This window comes from Sphaeramia orbicularis, chromosome 14 (genome assembly GCF_902148855.1).
Source record: "Sphaeramia orbicularis chromosome 14, fSphaOr1.1, whole genome shotgun sequence".
NCBI classification, from domain to species: Eukaryota; Metazoa; Chordata; class Actinopteri; order Kurtiformes; family Apogonidae; genus Sphaeramia; species Sphaeramia orbicularis.
In genome coordinates, this window is record NC_043970.1 from 23,503,136 (window position 1) to 23,525,569 (window position 22,434).

The following is a 22,434-nucleotide window of genomic DNA, read 5'->3' on the forward strand; positions in this document are numbered from 1 at the left end:
CTGTATTGTCTAATATTTTCCTCCTCAACCCATTTTTTTTTAGCCCTGATGTTTTTATTTTAAGAATATGATGGATGGTAGCTGTACAGCACTGTCCTTATACCACCTAAAGAAAGATCAGAGCCTGAAATAGGCTACAGAGTAATCATAAAACCAGAAAATACAACAAAGAGTATATTAGAGCCTATTGATGAGCAACCATTTTTCACTTTGGTGCTTCATTTCATCTCAAACTGTAAGTCTTGTGTTATTATGCTCGGCGTATTAGCTTCTTTTTGAGTTTTTTTTTTTTTCTGAATTGAAATGTGGTCTAAAATAACAGGAAAAACAACATGAATTGTCGAAAGCTGTTATCCAACCAGCACCATGACACCATGTGATTCATATTATTTTCATACCATGACACATCTGCACCTGCTTTTCCATCAGATATTACTCTTTCATCTTTCCATTCATCTCCTGTTTGTGTGTAGTATAGGGGTAAAGGTGGAAATAAGTAAAGAACCAGTCAATTTAAAAATCTGAATATTTATTTCATGGCTTCAAATATGTTGAATTTTCTGTTTGTGACATTAAACAACTCTGATCCAAACCAAAATATCCAAGACAGAGAACCCAGGCTGTAATGTCACGCTGATGTACTACGCAGCAAAGAGCAGGTCCAGCAAAAAACATCAAGTAAAAAAATACAGTCGAAAGAAAAGTGATAAATATTTCAGTGCATGGACTTCTGCTTCCTTTTGAGGTTTCTATTATGGTGGTGCTTTGAGACACACCCTTGAACATGGAATGAAAGTGGGAAACAGCATGAGTCACCCTTATTTTGTCCTATATCTGTTCATCAGAGTGACATCACAGATTAGGTTTGGATAAAGGAGGCAGTGCCAAATGTTCACCAATACACATGGAGCTGTCCTCAGTGGCATCAAAATAACACATTCCAAAGGTTACATTCAGCAATATTTCTTATTATTATCACACCCGGAGTCATCACAATGTGTGTTTCCTGGCAAATACTACCTGAATGTTTCTTGCAGTTACATGCCTACAAACGAAATCAATGCACCTTTGTTATAAGTTTCTATTCTCACGATTGCTAACTCCACTTTTCACCTGTGCAAATACAGATTTTAGATTCACTGCAACAAGACACTTTCTAATTAATTTGTCAACTATGTGTGGCACTTCATGAAATTTAACTTTTCTGCACATTTTATTTTTTTTTTACCAATACATGTTTAAGGTTTGTCAACACACCAATTTAACCACAAGAAGCTAAGCTGCAGGTGAAAATATAAACAACAGATTCAGTTTCCTCTTTATTCATACTAAAACTTTTCACATAGACAGAAAGACGGACCATACCCACACACAGATGTACAATATAAGACCTATGAAAGGGTTCTGATTTGTTTGACTTTCCAAATACAATCATCAGACAGACTAACGACAAGCTTCAGGTCAATTCAGCAAGCAAGCAACAGCCAGGCCCACACAGAAACACAGGGATCGAAAATGACACATGACTCATATTTGTCAACCACTAGACGCATGAAATATGCGACTCCTTATGGCCAAATTCCTCTGATATATCTAACGAAATGGTTTGAGAAAAATTAAAAGCTCTTGCAAAAAGCATGCAGTTTGATTCTGGCAATAAATAACATCTTCCGGCAAAAAATAAATAGATCTGCTGGTTGAACGGTAGCTCTTCGCTGGTCAGAAGACGCCTTGTAATGTAGGAACATCTTTATCAGGCAAACCTTTTAGAAAGGGTAGAGAGTGATGTGTTCATGTCCACGTCAGTCATAAAAGTCACTCCAAATGACTGCTAAAAGCATAATCTGAGGTTTTAAAATAGGAATCAGTCATTCTCTCAGTGTAGTCTCTTCATTCGAGTCACTGTGGGCATTCTGGTTGAATCCAGACTGATGCTGGATAACGTAAGAACAGCAGGAGAGACCGGATGTATTGCACATACGTACTCAAACACATACACTTAAAGCCCTCTTATTTTCTGGTCTTACTCTCCCCATCATTGTCCTCTTGTTCTACATCACATTTTCAAAGAGCTGCATGGATCTCATCATGGTTTCATCCTGGAGAGAGAGAAAAAGACATCATAAATATTACAAGACATATTCATTTGTAGCAGATTTGCCATACAGACAGACAGACAGACAGACAGACAGACAGATAGATAGATAGATAGATAGATGTAAACTGGGAAATTGTGTTGTAAAATTGAAATTATGTTGTAAATTAAAAAATATATATTACATACAAAGCTACTATACTCTATATTCCTTAATGGTGAGTGTTTTCTCATCTTTAAACATTGCTCTATCCTTTTTTTTTTTTTTTCTTTTACAGCAAATTGCTGGTAGAGCTGAGATTTGCCCAAAATGTACACAATGTGTACACAATCATGAGCCTGTCTTTTTTTTATCGCACTGTAAATCTTCATTAATTATTACTGCTATGTAAAGTCTGGTGGATTGTACATTCTTTGAATTTTTTTATATAGATTTTATAAAGTTCTGTTTTTAAATCATGCTTCTCTAGTACTGTCTTATGTATTTATGTACTCCCCCTATTTTTTTTTTTTTTTTTTATATATAATTTTTTGATCTTTTATTATGTAAAAACCTTTTTATTTCCCTCTGGATGTGCCCTTTATTTATTAAAACACATTGCATTGTATATGAAATGCATTATATATTACATCTACAAACCTATATTCAAAACCTCAGTTCCACAGTATATTTATTTATTAATAAGCAGTGGCGGCACCGGGGGGGGGGGCATGGGGGGGCAAATGCCCCCCCAGTCACAACCTTTGCGCCCCCCCCCCCAGATTTGGGCAAATCTTTGGGAAAATGCGAGCAACGAAGAAATATTAAAAATCGGTCAATGAAAGCGTACATAACACATTTTGATACACTTATAATACAACCAGGCAGACAGTCCCCCCCCCTTCCATGCACGCATCTATAGCGAGTTCTCTCAAAGGCCAGCTGGTCACTGTCCAAAGCGCCACCAGAGAAATATGTGAAAGCAGATTGTACCTATTAAAAAATCATAACAGAAAGTCTGAGTTGTTCATGCTGTAGTTTTTAACAAATACCTTGAATAAATTAAATATTACCTGATTTTACCTAAAATTGCCCTCTATTTAAAGTGTAACAGATAGGCTATACATTATATATATATATATATATATATATATATATATATATATATATATATATATATATATATATATATATTTTTTTTTTTTTTTTTTTTTTTTGGCAGCCACTAAAGCGCAAAACGTTAATTTCACGCTATGCGCAATTTTTCTTTTGTCCGCCCCCCCCAACATTTTCTTTGCCCTCCAGTTGCCCCCCCCCACTTTTAAAATCCTGGTGCCGCCACTGTTAGTAAGGTACTTCTAGCACTAGATTGAGTTCAATGATCTTAGACATTATATTTTAGTTATTTGAGTATATTTTGGTTTATTTATATGGGTATGGTTATGAATTGGACATAGTTTATTTTTGATAAGTATATTATTGCTGAGAAATGACAGATTTTTTTTGTGTTTGGAAATGGATCGTGCACTTTTGTTTCTGATATATGTATTATTGTCATGAAATGAACAGTTTATTTTTGTTTTGATATGTGCACTATTACTGCTATGAAAAGGACAGAGTTTATTTTATGTGAAATTCTACTGCAAAATGGACAGTCTATCCTTGATATATACAGCAATTTTGTGTTTTGTACATTGTCAGGATTTAGTCTGATATTTGATGATTTTGTGTTACTTAAGGAATCTGACATAGGAATTTAGGGTAGGTGAAGGATGGGGTAAGGGGGCGGAAGATTATAAGTTAAACTTCATCCTGCTCCCTTTCGAATGTTTGACATTCTTTTATATAATTCTTTGTTGATTGATTCTAATGCAATATTAAAAATAAATACATAAACAAACAAACATTTATGTGACTCTAACCTCATTAATGACCATCTCCAAGCAAAACAGACAAAGTTGTGTTAAAGTTTATGTGAATCACTGAACTTTATTTTTTTTCATGAAGTTAATTGGTTATGATTAATTGGTTACCAGCCTTTTCCTGCGTCAGACTATTATTCTAATGCAGGCCTTCAGACACCAAATCAAGTCTAGACTCGAGCTCTATCACTTGTATGTTGTTGTGTGCCTATTACTGGGCCATTAGATGTGGTTCACTACTTTGAAAGTTAGTGAATGGATCTTTGAGTTCAGATTACACTGACTGGCAGAAGATTCATATGTACAATATGACTTAGTATCATTAGATATAGATACACTAATACATACCTCTTGACAGGCGACAATAAATTCCTCCAAAGTCACCACACCATCTTTGTTTTTGTCCATTTTCTGCGATAAAACAGGTGGCATAAGAGGACATGTGTTTTTAATATCAAAATCAATAGAAAATACAACAATAACAGAACAGAACTGCAGTTATGAAGCATAAGGAATGCATAAGGTATAAAAAGTCACAAATCTGTTAATTTACACGGATAACACAAGTGAGCTTTATTATTTGGGACAATGCTGGTATGGATGTCAGTTTTCCTATCTTTCTTATGTGTAAACCCTGTCCTCTGTCTGTGTTGTTAATAAAAGCTGACTATATCATCTGTTACAGCCACAGAAAAAAGTATTAGACCATCAAAAGTCAACAAAAACAATGGTTATGCAATCAAGTACTAACTCCTGTGTGTATCATGTGACTAAAACAGACAGAAAAGAAAACATGTCAGTACAATGCCACACCTACTGATGTGAGAACTGAAGTGATTTTGGTTATTATTAGGAAAACCATAAAAAATGGATGGATATCAGCTCTTAAATTGAACTCTTTTGAGCTATTTTTCTTATTATCATTATATTTGTCTAAACAAATGTACCCTTAGTTGTACCAGGCATTAAAATGAACGAGAAACTGAAGAAAACAATGGGTGGTCTAATAATTTTTTCAGCAACTGTATATGCCGCACCTGAAAAAAGGCATCCACATGCTGCTGTGGGACGTCTCCCTTTAGCGCTGGGTAGGTGTATTTGCCCATCATGTCATAAATGGCCCTCACAATCTCAGTCATTTCCTGAAAGAAAAGAACATTTACTTTTCATCAGGAAGCAGGCTTCGGATGGCCAACGAAACACATCAGAACATTCTTACCTCTCTGTTTATGTATCCGTCTCGATTGATGTCATATAGGTGAAAAGTCCACTCCAGCTTTTCCCTCAGTGTTCCCCGCAGCAGTATGGACAATCCCATTACAAAGTCCTGTCAGAAAGAGAAGTGGATGGAAGAAAGAAGAAAATGAATGTATGCACTATACATGCAGTAACCATGATCATAAAACTAAATTATACAAAGTGTTTTTGCTTTACCTTAAACTTAATGGAGCCATTGTTTGTGGTATCAAATGCATTAAAAAGATAATGCGCATACATACTTGCATCTGCAATACAAAGGAGAAACTAGTTGGAAGTCCACTTCTTGATGTCAACAGATCAATAAAAGACAATCTCAAGAATTGCATTTTACCTCCATGAGGGAAAAACTGTGCATAAATATGTTTAAAAGTCTCCTCATTTACAACTCCACTTGGACATTCCTGAAAAAAAAAAAACAAAAAAAAAAAACAGGATACACCATTAAGTTTCACATCTTTTTCTCCTTCTATTTGTTAGAATTATTTAATAGAAACTTGTAGTTACTATCATATCTGTCAGTGGAGTATTGAATAGATAGATAATTCTCAAGGCAAGTTCTTTAGATTTGATGGATTTCACTTCTAAGGAGTCCAAAATGTGTCAAGGTAGTTGATCTAAATGTGAAAACAAAAAGTGTGAGCTTACATTTTTGAAGCCGCGGTAAAGGATTTGTAGTTCCTGTTTGGTGAAATTAGTCTGGGCTTCCAATTGCTCAAGACCTTCAGGTCTGTGGCACACCATAGTCATCTCAAGCTCATCATCTGTTTTATCTGTGTTTGGAAGGAGAGAGAGACTTTACAGAGATTTATTTTTGTATGGAATTATTGCAAGACATCTGTAATCCTTGCTTACATGACATGATTGTAACACAAAGGAAACAGACAAGTCAGCGAGCACAAAAATATGATTCGCCAGCAGAAAAGAAAGCGTAGAGGAGTACCGAGTTTAGCAGCAGGGAAAATAAGGAAAGACGAAGATCAAAAGATGAGGAGGAGAGGGGAAAGAAGTGTTGGAAAAGAACTTGACAAATTAAATTTTGCCTTAGGAGTCAGAGGGTTTTATTAACAGCAGTGTGGTTCTCTGGAAATGGATGGTGGTTAATGATGTGAGGTAGGGAAGTGTTTGTCACTGTGGATGTCTGCGGCTTTGGAGCAATATACTGACATCCAGTAATCTCAGTGGATACGGTGGATACGGTCCACCCACGAATGACTTCGTAAACAACATGAACAAACATCCATGAGAAAACAAGCTCACAAAAAGCTCTCTGGAATTATTTATTGTATACCTACGCTTGTAGACTCTGGAAAAACACACTGGGCTGGAACTGGGAAAACAGGTCATAAACACAGGACTCATACAGTAACAGAAGCACTCTCATAGGGGACACACACTCTGGTAAACTCTAAATCACAGATGCCAAACATGAGGCCCAGGGGCCAAATCCGGCCTGCCAAAGGGTCCAATCTGGCCTGTAAGATGAATTTGTGAAATGCAAAAATTTCACTGACGATATTATCAATCAATGGTGTAAAAATAATTTAAATTCAGGTTCCACATAACAACCAATTAGATGTCAAATGGGTCAGACCAGTAAAATATTATCATAATAACCTACAAATGATGACAACTGCAGATTTTATCTTTGTTTTAGTGTAAAAAATAAATAAATACATAAAATTACATGGAAATGTTTATATTAACAAACTATCCTTTTACAAAAAATGTGAATAACCTGAACTAATATGAACAACCTGAAATGTCTTAAGAGAAGTAAATGCAATTTGTTGCTAAATGTTTTGTATATTTGTAAATGTGATGTAAGTTGTAATGCACATGTGTAAATGAAAAACTGATAAACTGAGTCAGAATATCGTTAAAATTGCACTTGTTTTTCTTAAGACATTTAAAGTTGTTCATGTTATTCAGATTTTTAAGTAAACATTGTAGATGTGAACATTATCATTACGTAATTGTACTTTTTTCATTGTTCTTATTTTACTGGTTCAGCCCACTTTAGATCATATTGGGGTGAACGTGGCCCCTGAACTAAAATGACTTCGACACCCCTGCTCTAAATGGACCCTGACGTGTAGTGATTTCAAAGAGCAATTCTACTTTCACTTTATACTGGCATAAAACACTAAAATTGATCCCTTATGAGGCCAATAAATGCCACGAGGCACAGATCCACATACATGAATGTGAGCTGTGCTGTGTCAGCACCAGTAGGTTCAGTAAGACTCACAATAAGGTTTTCAGAATAAGCTCTCCTGCTTTTTGGATCGCAGTGACTCATTCATTGCATATCATTAATCTTGGCAGCTCTTCTACGGTTTCCGTCATGCTTTATGTGCTTTAGCCGATTACAGATTAAATTAGTATCTTTATATCAAACACCCCGCTGGTCATTCAGGTTTCCAGAAGCATAAACTGTGTGTGATAATACGCTTTGAGGGTAAGCGCTAATTAACTGCTTTTTTTTGTCTACCATGATAATTAATTATGCTTCAGTCATTGAATCATGTTCGTTTGAATTTTGGGTTTTACATAAAAGTTAAGCTGAAATAATAAATCAGCTTTTAACAGGTCATTTGATCTCTCTTTTGTCTATATAAAAATACAAGTGACTCTGTTTGAATAAAAACGCTGTCTCCCAGTCTGTGATGTTTCCTCAAAGTGTGTCATGCGTCATTTTATGCATTTTGAAATAAAAGAGAGAGAAAAAAAAACAAGTGCTTTTACCTATAACTGTCATGAGGTTCTTTTGACATCCATTACACTTAAATAAATAGTATAAATAGTAAATAGGCTACATTTATATAGCCATACACATTATACAGTCAGCCAGGCACAGTTAAAAACATAACAATATGTGTAATAGAATCAGAATTGTTATTTTTGTAATATTCAATATTAACTGTTTGATAGGTCTCTCATATTTTATTACAAGTATTTTTTTAAAGTTTTTTTTTTTTTTTTTAATTATTATTGATTTATTCCAAATATTGGTGTGGTACAAGTTTCCTGATTGCTACTAATTGACTTTTTTGCACAACATAATATAGAAATGAAAATTCAATGAAGCAAAAAACAATAATACACACAAAAAAAGAAAAAAAAGAACATTTTTTCTATTGATAGCTTATCTGAAGCAAATATTGCTATTTTGTTAAAATAAAGAAATCCTAACATGGCAAAATTCATAAAATTTTGATGTTATGTTGTTTCATCCATCTTAACATGGTATTTTGAGTAAAATGAAACATTATTCCAGTAACAGACTTATAATTTACAATTATAAAACCTGCTGTGATGAACCGCCAGCAAGGTATAATTGGTGGTACTAGTGTTAAGAGCAGTATTATTAATATATAAAAAACACTGTATGGAGAAAGTCCTGGAAATGAGATATCAACTCACCTAAATTAACTGTTTTAAGCATATTATTACATCCTGTCCCTTCAATAAGTGTTTGCTTTGCTGAGATGTTTGATATGTGTTACAGTAGTGTATCAGCTGATAACTGACTGTAGATATAGGTGGTTGGGCGTAATGTAACACTTTATCTCAATCTTCCCTCCATCTTCCTCGGAGCTTCTGGTGCAATCTCGCTCACTCGCGTTGTCATGGAGATAGACAGCCATGATAAATGTGATCCATATAGCAGATGAACTGAATAATAATAATGAAAAAAAATGTGTTGAACACAATTTGTACTCCCCTTTTCAACAACAACAAAAAAAAACCTTCATTGATTTATGATTTTTTCTATGCCGCTAGAGAGGTGATATTCTTTTGCAACCTGTATACACTGTATGTATTATTTATCATTTCTATTGGGGTGTTTCTATGGTCCTCAAAGTGTAATAGCGTGATCATAAACAGATGACAAAGTGAGAAGAGGAAACAAGCTGAGGTGTTGATAAGGGGAGGGGAGAACTGAGAGTGAGAAATGTGAAGGGAGGAAAACGAAGTGTGAAAAAAAAGCTGAGATTTACAGATGGCTGATGTGTAAGACAAACATGAAGCTATATTGATCTCAGATGCATGATGAAACGATGGACTTTATTGATTTTAAACATAGGCTTTTACATGTCAGTATCGAACTATAAAGCGTCTAATTGCCCATGGGACATAAATCCTTTATTTTTATTTCACTCCAACAGATGGAAACAAACCTCCCTATTTGTTACAGTACTAAGAATATGCTGCAGACGTGTACCCTCACTGGTGCTGAATGTGTTTTGCAAGACGTCCTGAATGTAAATGTGGCTGTGTATATGAGAACAAGCACGTAGACACATCCACCTTTACTAGGACATAAGTCTTACATGATCAAGACGTGGAGATAATTAATGTCAGGCGCTGTCGTGATGTTTATGTTTATTATTACAACAGCTCCAGATGCTTCTGCAGCTTCAGCTCAGCCTCCTCACAGAAACAGTAGTAGTGATTGGTTAAGTGCAACAAGTCAAAGTGTAGATTTTTGCTGTCCACAACACATTAGATTTGCTTTTATGCTGTCCATTGTGGAAGTATCAGATAAGTCTTATCTCTGTCGTCTCACGCCGCACGACTGGCACCACATGACACACTTTAATGGATCTGAGAGTGAACAGATTGACCTCTACACATTTTCCCATTTGTTTCCGGCGCAGTCGTTTTAACAGTTTATACAGATTTCATTCACGAACGTTGATTCTGTGTGATCTTTAAGACAACAAAGCTTCATCGCTCTCTAACAGCAATTCATATTTACTTTAGTCACATATCACACTGCCATAAATTCATCATTCATCCAACAGGCAGGGCTCAGTATTGTTCGTAATCTCTCTTTTTATGCCCCTTCAACCCGGTCTCCATGACAACTGGGTTCTCAAGCATAAGGCCAGGGAGAGGTATGATATGTGAGCTGCGTGTTAATTCACATGCTCCCGCCTGAGCCCCCCCCAGTCGTTCTCCCCCTTTCTGTTTCATTCTCTCACTCACTTACACATCTAGTTGGCATGCACACACACACAACACACCACACATAATCATAGAGTCAGGGGCAGTGATTTGGCTCTCCAGGCTTTTTCAAGGGCATTTTTACTTCATTGCACATGGTAATCTCTCCATCATGTCCACAGTACATACATTGTGCCCCACATTTCCGCATCAGTGGAATATTTGCATCGCCTGGTGTATTAAAAATTCAATCTCTGCCTCACATCTTACCAGATTTCTTGATTTCGATTTACCGTTTAGGCTTTTAAAACAAGTCAGCATTAACAGTTTTTTTAATAAATGTACTTTATGTTTGTATATTGTAGTGTTAAATCTGTTTTAATGCATCAGTTGGTCTATTTCAGCAGTTCCCTGACTTTGCTGTTAAATAATTCAAAATCACTCCATATGAACAGAGCAAGTACAATACAGTTATATTAAATGGAAACACACAAATATTCTGAGTTAACACTGGTGCAATGAATGTTTTTGTCATTTCTGTCTTTTGACTGTTAAGCTGATTTTTCTCTCTCTCTCCCTATTTGGTCTAGTTTTCTGTAGCTCTTTTGTCTTCTCTCCATCTCTTTCAGAGTAATGTTGACGTACCTCTGGATGGTCTCCTCTGCTTGGTTTGCATGGTCAAAGTGCCCACCACTGCACCCATGTTGTCACCGTGGAAACCAGTCTGGTCAAACAACCCTGAGAGTATAGTCCTCTTTTTTTATTTCTCGATTTTTGTCAGCCTTTCGGTCTGTCTCTATCTCCTTTCAGAGCTCTGTATCTTAAAGGGGCTTTACCCCCGTTATTTCTCTTCTCTGCTTTCAGTCCTGTTACTGATGGACGACTGTCTTCTTTGAGCTGATTCTTCTGAATTTCTGATCTGTTTTTTCCAAACACACAGTCAAGCTGCTCCTTCCTTTCTGCGCCACTCCCTCCGGTCTGTGCCTCACTCTACTCATCTGTCAGCCTTTCCCCTCGTTCTAACTCCCTGCCTCCTCATGCTTTCATGTTGTTGTACAGACCTGGTAACTGATGTTGTATTCAGTGACAGCACTACTAACAAGAAAAGGGGAGCAGGTGAAGGACACACAAACACTTACATACACACACATACAAATCAACCTTCAAGTTAATGATCACTGCCCAATAACACTTCAGCTTCAACAAATTAGTCCTCTCCCCCCTGAAGCATGCTTAGTAGCATAATGAGCATGTTGGTATACACCATATTTTCCCAGTGTGTTGATTCACTCTGCTCTGTGTGTGGAAAGCTAAAGGTCTTGTTTTAATGTGATGTGTTTTATGTTGTATATTCTCACAAACAAGAACATTAGTATGTTTAGTGCTACCAGTGAATATTGGAGCAGCTTCATTGTAAGAAAATTAGACCGGGTGCTGTGGGGAAGGAAAGCCACAGGAGAGAGTAATGGTTATTTTCCTTCCAGTACTCCATACCAGTCCTAGTTCTGCTCTGAAAATAACACGGTTGGTTTATAAAGGCAGCAAAGTCTGTTTAGATTTTTTTTTTTCTTAGACATGATTGACAGTTATGAAAATGCACAATTATGTGACAATATATGTCAGATGAAGTAACTGAGCTGTTATGTGACATAAATTCAATGAAGAGGGACTGGATCACTACTGTGCTCAACTGACAATCTTAATATATCTGTATTTAATATAAGCAAAGGCAAAGAGTAGAACAACCAACAGAGTAAAAAAGTGAAGGTTATTTTAAACATTCTACTGGCTGCACACCAGATCCCCTCCCTCTATGTGCCTGCTTCAGAAAAACCTTTCTTAGCTTAAAAAATTCATGGACTGCCATTTTTTTTTCAATGCAGATACAGCTTCCTCATTTACTTGAAAGTTACTGTGTGTTACTCTGAGTGAGATGAGGAAGAGGAAAAGTCATGTGAATGAAGTAGGTTGGCATTAATTTTAAAAAATGCAGCAAATCAGACTAGTTCAGAATGTTACATCATATATTTCGAAGTCTTTACTGTGTCATTCATAAATTGAATATTTATTGCCTCAAGTGTTACATAAGCACTGCAACTTGCTTTATCATCACTGTGCTTGTGTATGCTGCAGAAAGCTGCATAAAAGTATGTACGGTGTCTTACTTTTATTCAGTCCTGCTCTTTCGTGTGGGAGCATGGCCATGTGAAGTCCTGTGATTGGTGGAGCTGAGATAAAAAGTGAACATGCACTGATTAATTAAACATGAATCCATGCATAATTCTGTTAAACATACACCTCACACACGCTAGGTGTCTTACATTTACCGTACAGATATCTTTGACTTTGAATATCCTTTCAAAGTCTCTCATTCAGAATAAAAACCCCTTTTTTTAATTGAATAAATTAATTTTCTAATGTTTCCAATTTTTTGCATATTGGAAACGCCAAACCCTTTGTAAAACTTTTCAAGTTTCACATGGTTTTCTGTATCACTGAGCCACTTCATAGAATAAAATGGGATTAATCTTTTGTTTGCTTTTAAAGCACGCATAACAAGGATTAGTAAAAGGTTTAAGATGGCATCTGCTTACTGAAGGAAACCTGAAGACTGACTGTTCTACTCCCCCATGTCTGATTGGAATGTTCTTTAATTGCAGATGTATAATGGCAGAATGAAGATCTCATTTCCATATTCTTGCTTCTGGCATGAGATAATGTTATTCAAGACAGTCTATTTATTTTGCTGGGTTTAGGGCTAGATGATACAAGCATTGCATTATATTTTACTCCTTAAACACAGAAATAGAATATATGTACATGTAAGAGGGTAATTTCTCTTCAATAAAACAATGTTTCTATTGTATAAAGAATATTTAAATATATTGGAATAGTGAGCATCTTTAAAACAACACAGATTTTGAGTTCAAGAGTCCAGAGTTTACAATATAAAAGCAGTTCAGTGTGCAACAGCATGGTGAATGAAACCTACTCATTATTTAAGCTTTTTATGGTGTTTGTAAACAGATTTAAGTGGTTATACACTCTAAATATGTGAAAAATACTTCAGCACAGTCACACAGACACATATTCCTATCTATAGATGTTTTTTTGTGGATGTTAGTAGACTTAGACTTCACCCAGTTTTTGTGTTGTTGTAGTGCTGCATTCTGAACAACAGGTGGCAGCAGAGTACAACCATTGTTGAGAGGGACAGCAGCATCTGTCGCCATTGAGATCCTGTTTTGCTGTTGACTGTGGACAACATCAGCACAAAACAAGATGATAACACAAAAAGGCGCATGTTGTCAGAAGCTGCCGCGCATTAGCATTTCACATGCGCTGCATCACTGATCTATCGGTGAGCACGTTCTGCATGTGAAAGGAAAAACAATGAAGAACAGACAGAATAAATGTAGAGAACGAAACACACAGAGAGGAAGCAAGAGATAAAAATAAATCTAGAAGAAGGTGGTTACATAAAAGTGTAGTGAGGTGATTTAAAAAATTAAAAGCAGAGACACACACTGTCAGCTCCAATCCACTGTTTTTATAGCCACAGAAAAAGAGAAAGAACATAAGAGGGGAAAAAGATGAGAGGGACATTTTTGGGGGTGGAAGATGTGTATAAATGCAGAGCTAATCTGTCACAGTTGTGGTCATAGTAGAGGTGTGTGGGCCATAAATCTGTCTCTGCAGTGTGGGATGTTGCACCTGCAAGGTTATTCATTTAGAGGACACATGCGATTTGTAATACAGAAAGACAGGTGCAGCATGAAGGCAGACAAGCTGCTTTATCTCTTCAGTGGCACTCCTTTTATCTGACGGACTACAGAGGAGAGTGTAACCCAAGATAATACATTATGGTATGGAGCCAAACTTTTATTCACAAATAGCCTACTTTACTGTCAGGCATTAAATGAGTTTCCATCACTTGAATCTTCAGGCCAAAACCAAACACAGACTAACTTTTTTGTTTTTACTTTTACTTTTTTTTTTTCATTGCAGCAGCTGCTATCTTAGATTTCCCACTACATTGACGGCCTGATCCCAATCAAGGGTATCAGAAAGGGTGCACACATAGATAAAAAATAATAATGCTCTATCAAAAAATCAGACAGGCCATTTTATTTGGCTGATATTTCTCTTTTAAAGTCCAAAATATTTTTGTATTATGGTGTCTACTAAAAATTTCACAGGCTTGTACCCCTGTCAAATCAGAAATTATTGGGTGTACAGATACTACAGCCTAATAGCCTCCATATTTAATGCCTACAAAGATATACAAATGTTTCAGCACTCAGGAGAATCATGCATTGTTTATTGCATAGATGTCGTTTCCAAAGCATGTGTGCTAAAAAATTCCATATATTGACAGAAACAATAAAATTAGACCCACATATTTTCAATATGGTGTATGGACACAACAAGATTGGAATGGAAATCTGGCTTACACATGGTCGCATCTCTGTTAGATCTTTAACTAAGTCTTCCTCATACATGAGTAAACAAACATTTGTGAACAAGTTATAACAATATATCTATAAGGCATATTATTGATATTATTGATGGAAGTATATTGGTGTACGGACACTAACAGGAATTTTGGTGAACAACACGCAATTGAAAACATGCGGTTCGACATAAACATCTGTTTGCCACATTGTTACCAAATTTTCTGCAGCCAGGGAGCATACCAAAATCTGTCTAGTTGTGCATATTTAGTCATAATAATACTTAAATAACAGGTTCCCATTCTATTATTACAATTAAAGGACTGTAAAAGAAGGGTTTTCAGAACAAAATGGTTGATTGTCTTAATACTGGAAATAAGAATTGATATTCAAACAGCTGTTCAACAAAAATGATCAATAAATGAAAGGTGATGTGTGTATTTTATAATAAAAAAGACACAGGAGTTGAGTAGTAATTATTTATTGTGTTACAAAACATTGTGTATAATAATTTTGCTCTCTTATAACAATAAAATTGTGCACGTTTTCACGCTCATTGGGTTGCCATTTTATCAGTTTTTATCTGATTTTCTTCAAATTTGGAGGATTGCAAGATCTAGTAATAAGATGGCCAAAGAAACATTTTGGGAATGGTTTTGGGGGTATCTTTTTGCAATACTAATTAATAACTGATACAGATATACTTGTGCACCTTGATTGTGATCGGGCCATTCATCAAGTTCTATTTTATATATTAGCACTAGACTTACTGTTAGAGGACAAAGTATAATAAGATTGTAAAATATATAACCTAAAACTTGAGGCTCTGCTGTTGGGTGCCTAAGAATAACACAAATAATTTCAAGGAGTGTCACTCAACTAAAGGCCCAAGGCATATAAACCAAACCTGTTTCCCCATCCCTGACTCTATGTAGCGTTTAAAGGTCTTAAGATGAATATACATGCGGCTGCATTTCTAAGTAGAGCACTTTAAAGGTGAATGAGCAGTGTTTTACGGTTCATGTCTTTACACAGTATATACTGTATATAAAGTATGTGCAAGCAAATAAGCATAACAAATCAGATTACAGCAGATACATGGTGGTTTCAGTGAGGGGCTTTTTCACTCTGACTAACAAGCTTGCGTGTCTGAAGCTGTGTGTGCAACTTTTTCAGTCTTCTTCCATGCATATGATAGGACATGTTGATACGGTGCAACTTAGACACACACAGAGCCTTATTTCAGCCGTAATGGTTCATGATGGTTTTGCATGATCCTTTCTTCAGAATGCATTGCAAGTAAGTCTGTGTTTTGAAATGAACTTTAAAATAAATGTTTCGTTTGATCCAGTTATTTTAAAATACAAATATGGGTGCTTCTATGAAACTGGATATATTTTGGTACCCGGCACTTTACCAGCTTTTTAGATCCAATAATAAAAGAGAAATTTAGACATGTTTCCCCCCAGGAGGTACCTAATGATGACCTCAGATAAATACAAAAAATTTATACTCATACTCATATAGCCATTGCAAAATTAATGCATTTTTAATAAAGTATTAGGGCCAAAAATTAGACCAAAAGTGTGACATGAATAGCTACCTAGGTGTCAGTACATATGATCTGAAAACATGACTTGAAATGGTCTTATATACCGCTATAAATAAAGACACTGTTAAATTTGAAGATACTAGTGGTTTTTCTAATCCGGGCATGTAGGTTTTTCATGAATCAGCAGTCTCATTCCAGGTTTTGTATGTAACCCATCATGTCCACTCGCGTTACATGCTGAACCTGCCCAGTTAAACGCATGTAAATTGCAAATTATTTTGCAACAGCCTTCATTTTTGTGAAACACTCTGTCTTGCATAATTAGTTCAATCCCCAAAATGTACCCGTGAGAGACTAAAAATATATATAGATATTCGAAGAAATAGTAGCACATAATTTTTGTGTCCTTTTTACCGTGTTACATGTATATTTTTGTGTTAAAAAATGAAGTAAAATAATATAAAAATGTGTTTTATCTGACATATAGTATCTCTTTTATCTCAAAAAGTATTTATTTTTTAAAATAGACCCAAAATGCTTCCAAACTTGCTCCATAACATTAGTCTAAATCCTGTTTGAATTTTTAGCCCCTCTGTCCTGTTTTTAGGAACCAGTTTCATGATGTGTTCAACTTGTAGGAACTGATTAATTTTTGCAGGGAGGTGGGTTTTTATTTAATTTAAGTGTTGCTATTGTGCCTGCATGTTGAATGTGTTCATTCTAAGACATTCTAGTGAGGAAAGTGTGCACAAATCACACTTTAAATAACACATAAGCTGCCCATACATCCTCTCACATTCTTACAAGTCTCTCAGCTCACTGCTCACCCCCCCCCCTTCTTTTGAGTCTACATAATCAATGGTAACATTACAGATAATTTATCTCTTAGTATTTTAACTGGAGGCACTTCATTAAACTGCCAACATTCAATTATGGAATTAAATGAGTACATGCCCCTGTGCTGCCTCCTGCACAAGCATCTTAACCTGTTTCAACTGTACAACAGCGATCATAAAGCAGAAAACGACGTTGGTGAAGAAGCCGCGAGCAAATACAGGAGCGAAACGGTGAAAAGGTTCAACAGCAATCACACTTTATTGCTTTTAGATGGCAGAGGTCAAGATTATTGACCTTGGAAAAGAATGAAAGACCACTTTTAACGGTTTTTCTTTTTTCTTCTCAACATGTTCATCCCTAGTTTCATTATTTGTGTAACTGACTTTTTAATTAATAAATAGAATTAGATAGTACCCACCCTATTACAAAGAGATACCTCAGTAGGATGAATACTGCATCATGTTTTAGTTATTTAGACAGCACAGATACACAACTGCATAGGATGACCTAGATTGTCAGTCCATGCAGTTATGAGTAGGTTGTATTATTCCTGGAGTAGAACAGTAGATGACTAAGCCACTGGTTAAGTACACATAGTTTTGCCCTCAGGTGAAAATCCACTTTTTATATCCAAGGAATAGATATCTTGGCGTGTTTTCATTTTAACCATGAATATTGAACACCCTGTGGAAAGAAACATCCCAGCTAATGTGACATGAGTGGTCCTGTACCAAGAGAGAGCTTGAGAGATTGAATATCAGAGGACACTGTGAGGCTGGTATTATATATTATAAAAGATAGTGTTGCTTCAGTTCTTTACTCACAAAAATCTACTTTTGAAAGAGAAAACTAAATTACAAGGTTTATACTTTTAGGGAGTTGTGATGCCACATAGATATACACACAGTACATAGTTAGAAATTAGTCCCCTTGTGTTGTTATTCTTTGGGTCACTGTTCTGGATTTCAGTAACAGCATCCAAATAGTCCAAATGCAGATATGAATGCCCTATATTTATCTATATTTTATGATGTTAGCACATTGCCTTTTCATTTAACCCATAAAGACCCAGCGCAAATTTTGTGACAGTTCCCAAATTATTATTTTTTCTCCATTGAACCTTTTTTCAGTGATTTATCATCATTTATTATAATATTATCCTCTATATCATAGGTGTCAAACATGTGGCCCGGGGGCCAAAACCAGCCCGCCAAAGTTTCCAATCTGGCCCGTGGGATGAATTGGCAAAGTGCAAGTTAGGGCATCAAACTCAAAAATAATATCATAATAACCTATAAATAATGACAACACCATTTTTTTCTCTTTGATTTAGTGCAAAAAACATGAAATTACGAAAATATTCACATTAAGAAACTATTCCTTAACAATAAAATGTGAATAACCTGAACAAATAGGAACTATCTAAAATATCTAAAGAAAATGAAGTGCAATTTTAACAATATTCTGCATGTTACTAAATGTTTTGTGCCTTCGTAGATCTGATCTGTAATGTACATATAGCCTATAAATGATAAGTCAAGGCATAATATTGATAAAATTGCACTTACATTTCTTAACAAATTTCATTTTTCAGGTTATTCACATCCTTTTCGTTTGGATAGTTTGTAAATGTAAATATTGGCATAACTGAATGATATTTTTTTGCACTAAAACAATTTGAAGTTGTCATTATTTATTGGTTATCATGCTATTATTTTACTGGTCTGGCCCACATCAGATTAAATTGGGCTGAATGTGGCCCCCGGAAGAAAATGAGTTCGGCACCCCTGCTCTATATTTTACTCTTTTCACTGTAAATTATATATTTTTTCCATATTTAATTTCCTATGCTTAATTTAGATGCTCATGAAAACTCAAGAAATTCAAAGTTTATTATATTAAAACAGAGAAAACTACAGAAAAAGTGACCTTTTCAGCAAATATTTCAACAACTGAATGCAAAAACAAGCATTTTCAAACACTGTTACTTGTCAAACTCTATGGGTTTTGCTGGTGAATCATTGTTGTTCCATGTTCACTACGGCACCTCTGAACGTCCAAATGGGTCATATCTGATGACCATGAAAACATGACAAACTGTATTTTACACCAGTTATTTACATGCATTAATAGGATTAGTGGATGAACAGGTATTAAACACATTAGATCAGTAGATGCTTTTGGTTGCCAGTGGATGTTTGGGTCTTTATGGGTTAAATGAGAGCAGATCAGTGTTTGTCACGTCTGACTCACTTGCATCTGTATACTGACTCTGCATGGCTCAGCTATCTCTACGCGAGACATCACCTAAACTATGACTATATAAAATACAGAAAATGATAAAAAAGTAAATGCATACTTTAAAGAAATAATCTATTACAAAAAATAATCATATATGTTTTTATGTGTGGTGACAATGATATGAAGGAGTTAGTGTTACGTAGTTAAGTTCAGCATGTGAGGCATGTTAGATGTAGGTCAAAGCTATTATGATGAAAAATGAGCAAGATTATATTTAATGTATTTGCAAATAGTATAGGAATAGAACATATTAAATGGCCTGTTTCATGTTTTGTGGCAAGGTAACTGATGTTTAAAGGCTGGGAGCTCCAACTTCCCTACAAAGACACTTTATAAATAATCATTCAATCAGTGTGGATCAGATGGATCAGATGGATCATATGGATTCAGTTGAACGGGGAATGAAAACCAGAAGTTGATCACATGCCCACACCACTGTGAAAAAATGTATTAAAAATTAGGATTATTACAAAGCTGTGATTTGTGGAGTTCAAGTCCTTCATATAAGCATACTTCGTCACTCGAAATCCAACTACACTGTTTCCAAAAAAGCTTGGAATAAAATATTTTTATCTCTTCTCATGAAATGATTGTGACAGTGTGATTTATTCTTGTTTGATAACATGTAAATAGGATTTAGTATGTAATCAGTGCACCTGGTTAAAGGTTATTACTCACATGTATAAATACAAAGAGGAATGTGTCTGAAAACAAAATGATACCAACTTTATGGGAAACATTGTCATAGGTATATCATCAAGTGCATGAAAATAAACTCAGCTAGGCATCTGAAAGTCTTTAATTAATGAGACATCCACATTACCTTTCGTGAGGGTTCCTGAGACCAATCTCTGCAGGGACTGGATTAATTTGAGCACCCCCTGTCTGCAGCGGCTGGTACAGCCAGCCATCCTGAAATAGAGGCAGGGGCAGATGGGGGCTAGGACTTCACCAGGACAGATGTTGTATCCTCCAACGTCCAACAAGATTAGAAAAGGTTTTAATCTTCCAGGTCTTTCCACAGTAAAGGCGTGCTGTTTAGAAGATGATACTTTAGTGTAGATACTTGTTTGTTGAAAAGGAGAATCCGTTTCAGTGGTATCTGTGATCTGACATCTTGAGAGCCTTAAAGGGAATCAATGTGGAAAAAAGAAAAAAAAAAAAAAATATATATATATATATATATATTTATATATGATAAGATATATGTGATACATATATATTGCAGTTCAAGACAAATGTTCAAACACACAAATAATGTTCAGTGCAGTTGCATCTGAATGCCTGTTAATTCAGCCAATAGTCGCCTCAGGTAATTTTTACTCAGTGAGTCACAAAAAAAGCTTACACACCCAAAGAAACACAAATACACACACTTGAGTGAAGTTTAGTTACAGGGAGTGAAATGGTAGAGCAGCCAGGAGTGTGAGATAAGATGAAGAGCTAAAGGAAAAGAAGGATGCAAACCTGTGTAAGAAACTTTTAAATAGCAAAGTTGTCTTCTCGGGACCAAAATGAGGCAGAAGATAAATTATTTAATGAACTCCAGAATTTGAAAAGCGGTGCATGGTAGAGGTTCCATTCATCCAAAAAAAAAAAAAAAACAAAATCAAAAAACCTCTTTTGCTTCCTCTCACCTCCTCCTTTTAATCTCCCCGATCACTTTTTCTCTTTCTTGTCTTGTTGTCTGCCTTATGGTCTCATGTGAGGAGGCAGTTCCTCTTCTGGTCTATATTTCTGTGTGAGGTTTTCCTCTGATCTGCAGTGGGAGCCCTGTGGCTGTGGTCTGTGGAGGAGCTGTGCTCTGGAGCTCTCAGCAGATCTGTACTGCAGAGAGCGCCAGCAGCCCACTACCGTACCCGCCCTCCCTCCTCTACACTCCCTCCTCCTGTCTTGCATTTGTGCTTTCTCACTCTTAGCTCAAGCTCTTTCTTTCGCCTTTTATTTAAGCATACACCTACATGAGTCAGTAAATTGTTTTAACTTTAAAGAGTTATGGATTTCAGCTTCCATCTCAGAGAAAAGCAATAAATGAGGATCTCAAATACTTGTTAACTACTTCACTACATCTTTTATACACATAGCAGAGACTTAAAATTGGAATAAGTCATACATGTTAATAAATATACAGATGTATATTATTTTTTATAATGTACGAATGGATTGTAACATACCACCATAAATTAGCACTGTCCTCAAATGTGCACAAAGTTGCCTACGTCCACAATAACAGCTGTAGGGATTTCTGTGTTAACTCATAAGGCTCCAGTGTAACGTTTGTGGCAGTTCCCAAATGAATTTTTCTCGGTATTCAACCATCCTTAACTGATTTATCACCATTTATTGTAACATTATCTTCTGTATTTTGAGGGTTTTTTTCAGTGAAAAAATGGTATTTTCCTACATTTAATTCACTGATCATGTAGATGGTCATAAAAGATGAGATTAAATTTGAGGGTAATTATAACAAAAAAAGAGAAAACTGAAGAAAAAGTGACTTTTTCAGCAAAATCTATCATTAACCGAACATAAAATAAGTGTCTCTATCCACTGTCATTGATTCAATTCCATGGGTTTTACTGGGGAATCAATGTCGTAGAAGATGATGATGTTTCCATGTTCACTATGGAGCACCTGAACGTCCAAATGGGTCATATCTGATGACCATGAAAAGGTGACAAACTGCCTTTTACACCAAATATTTACATGGATTGATAGGATTAGTGGATCAACAATGATTTAACTTTTTATATCAGTAAATACTTTGGTTATCATTGGATGTTTGGATCTTTATGGGTTAAGGGACTTGGATCAGCTTTATTCTGTAGAAATCACTTCTTAGCCAGTGCCCCATTTCAAATCCTCAAGGGCCAACACTTTAGAAGACCCAAAGCAACGATCGACTGACTAGTCCCAGCACATCACAAACCTCAAGGGCAGACTTAACGTGTGAATGTTACATGCTGCCTGTTCAAAGTGGATGATGTGTGGATGATTTAGAGTGATTAACGGTGTTCTATTTGCACAAATTAGATGGGATACTCTGATTACTTTTTCATAATCATTAAAAGATTATGATGGCA

At 35.7% G+C, this 22,434-nt stretch overlaps 1 protein-coding gene across 2 annotated transcripts; it reads right to left on the reverse strand.

Annotated features, from left to right (window-relative positions):
• Positions 1-508: 508 nt before the first annotated feature.
• kcnip1b (Kv channel interacting protein 1 b) lies at positions 509-21,182 on the reverse strand. 2 transcript variants are annotated; one of them, XM_030154792.1, is made up of 9 exons: positions 20,989-21,182; positions 20,175-20,476; positions 5,903-6,027; positions 5,589-5,658; positions 5,432-5,502; positions 5,217-5,324; positions 5,035-5,139; positions 4,346-4,408; positions 509-2,099 (listed from the first exon to the last, which is right to left on the reverse strand). In XM_030154792.1, exons 2-9 carry the CDS (start codon positions 20,260-20,262, stop codon positions 2,052-2,054), a joined length of 678 nt encoding a protein of 225 aa, XP_030010652.1. In that variant the 5' UTR covers positions 20,263-20,476; positions 20,989-21,182; the 3' UTR covers positions 509-2,051. The 2 variants fall into 2 exon arrangements, with proteins under 2 accessions (XP_030010652.1, XP_030010653.1); XM_030154793.1 differs by lacking the exons at positions 20,175-20,476; positions 20,989-21,182 and adding an exon at positions 10,853-11,291.
• Positions 21,183-22,434: the final 1,252 nt, after the last annotated feature.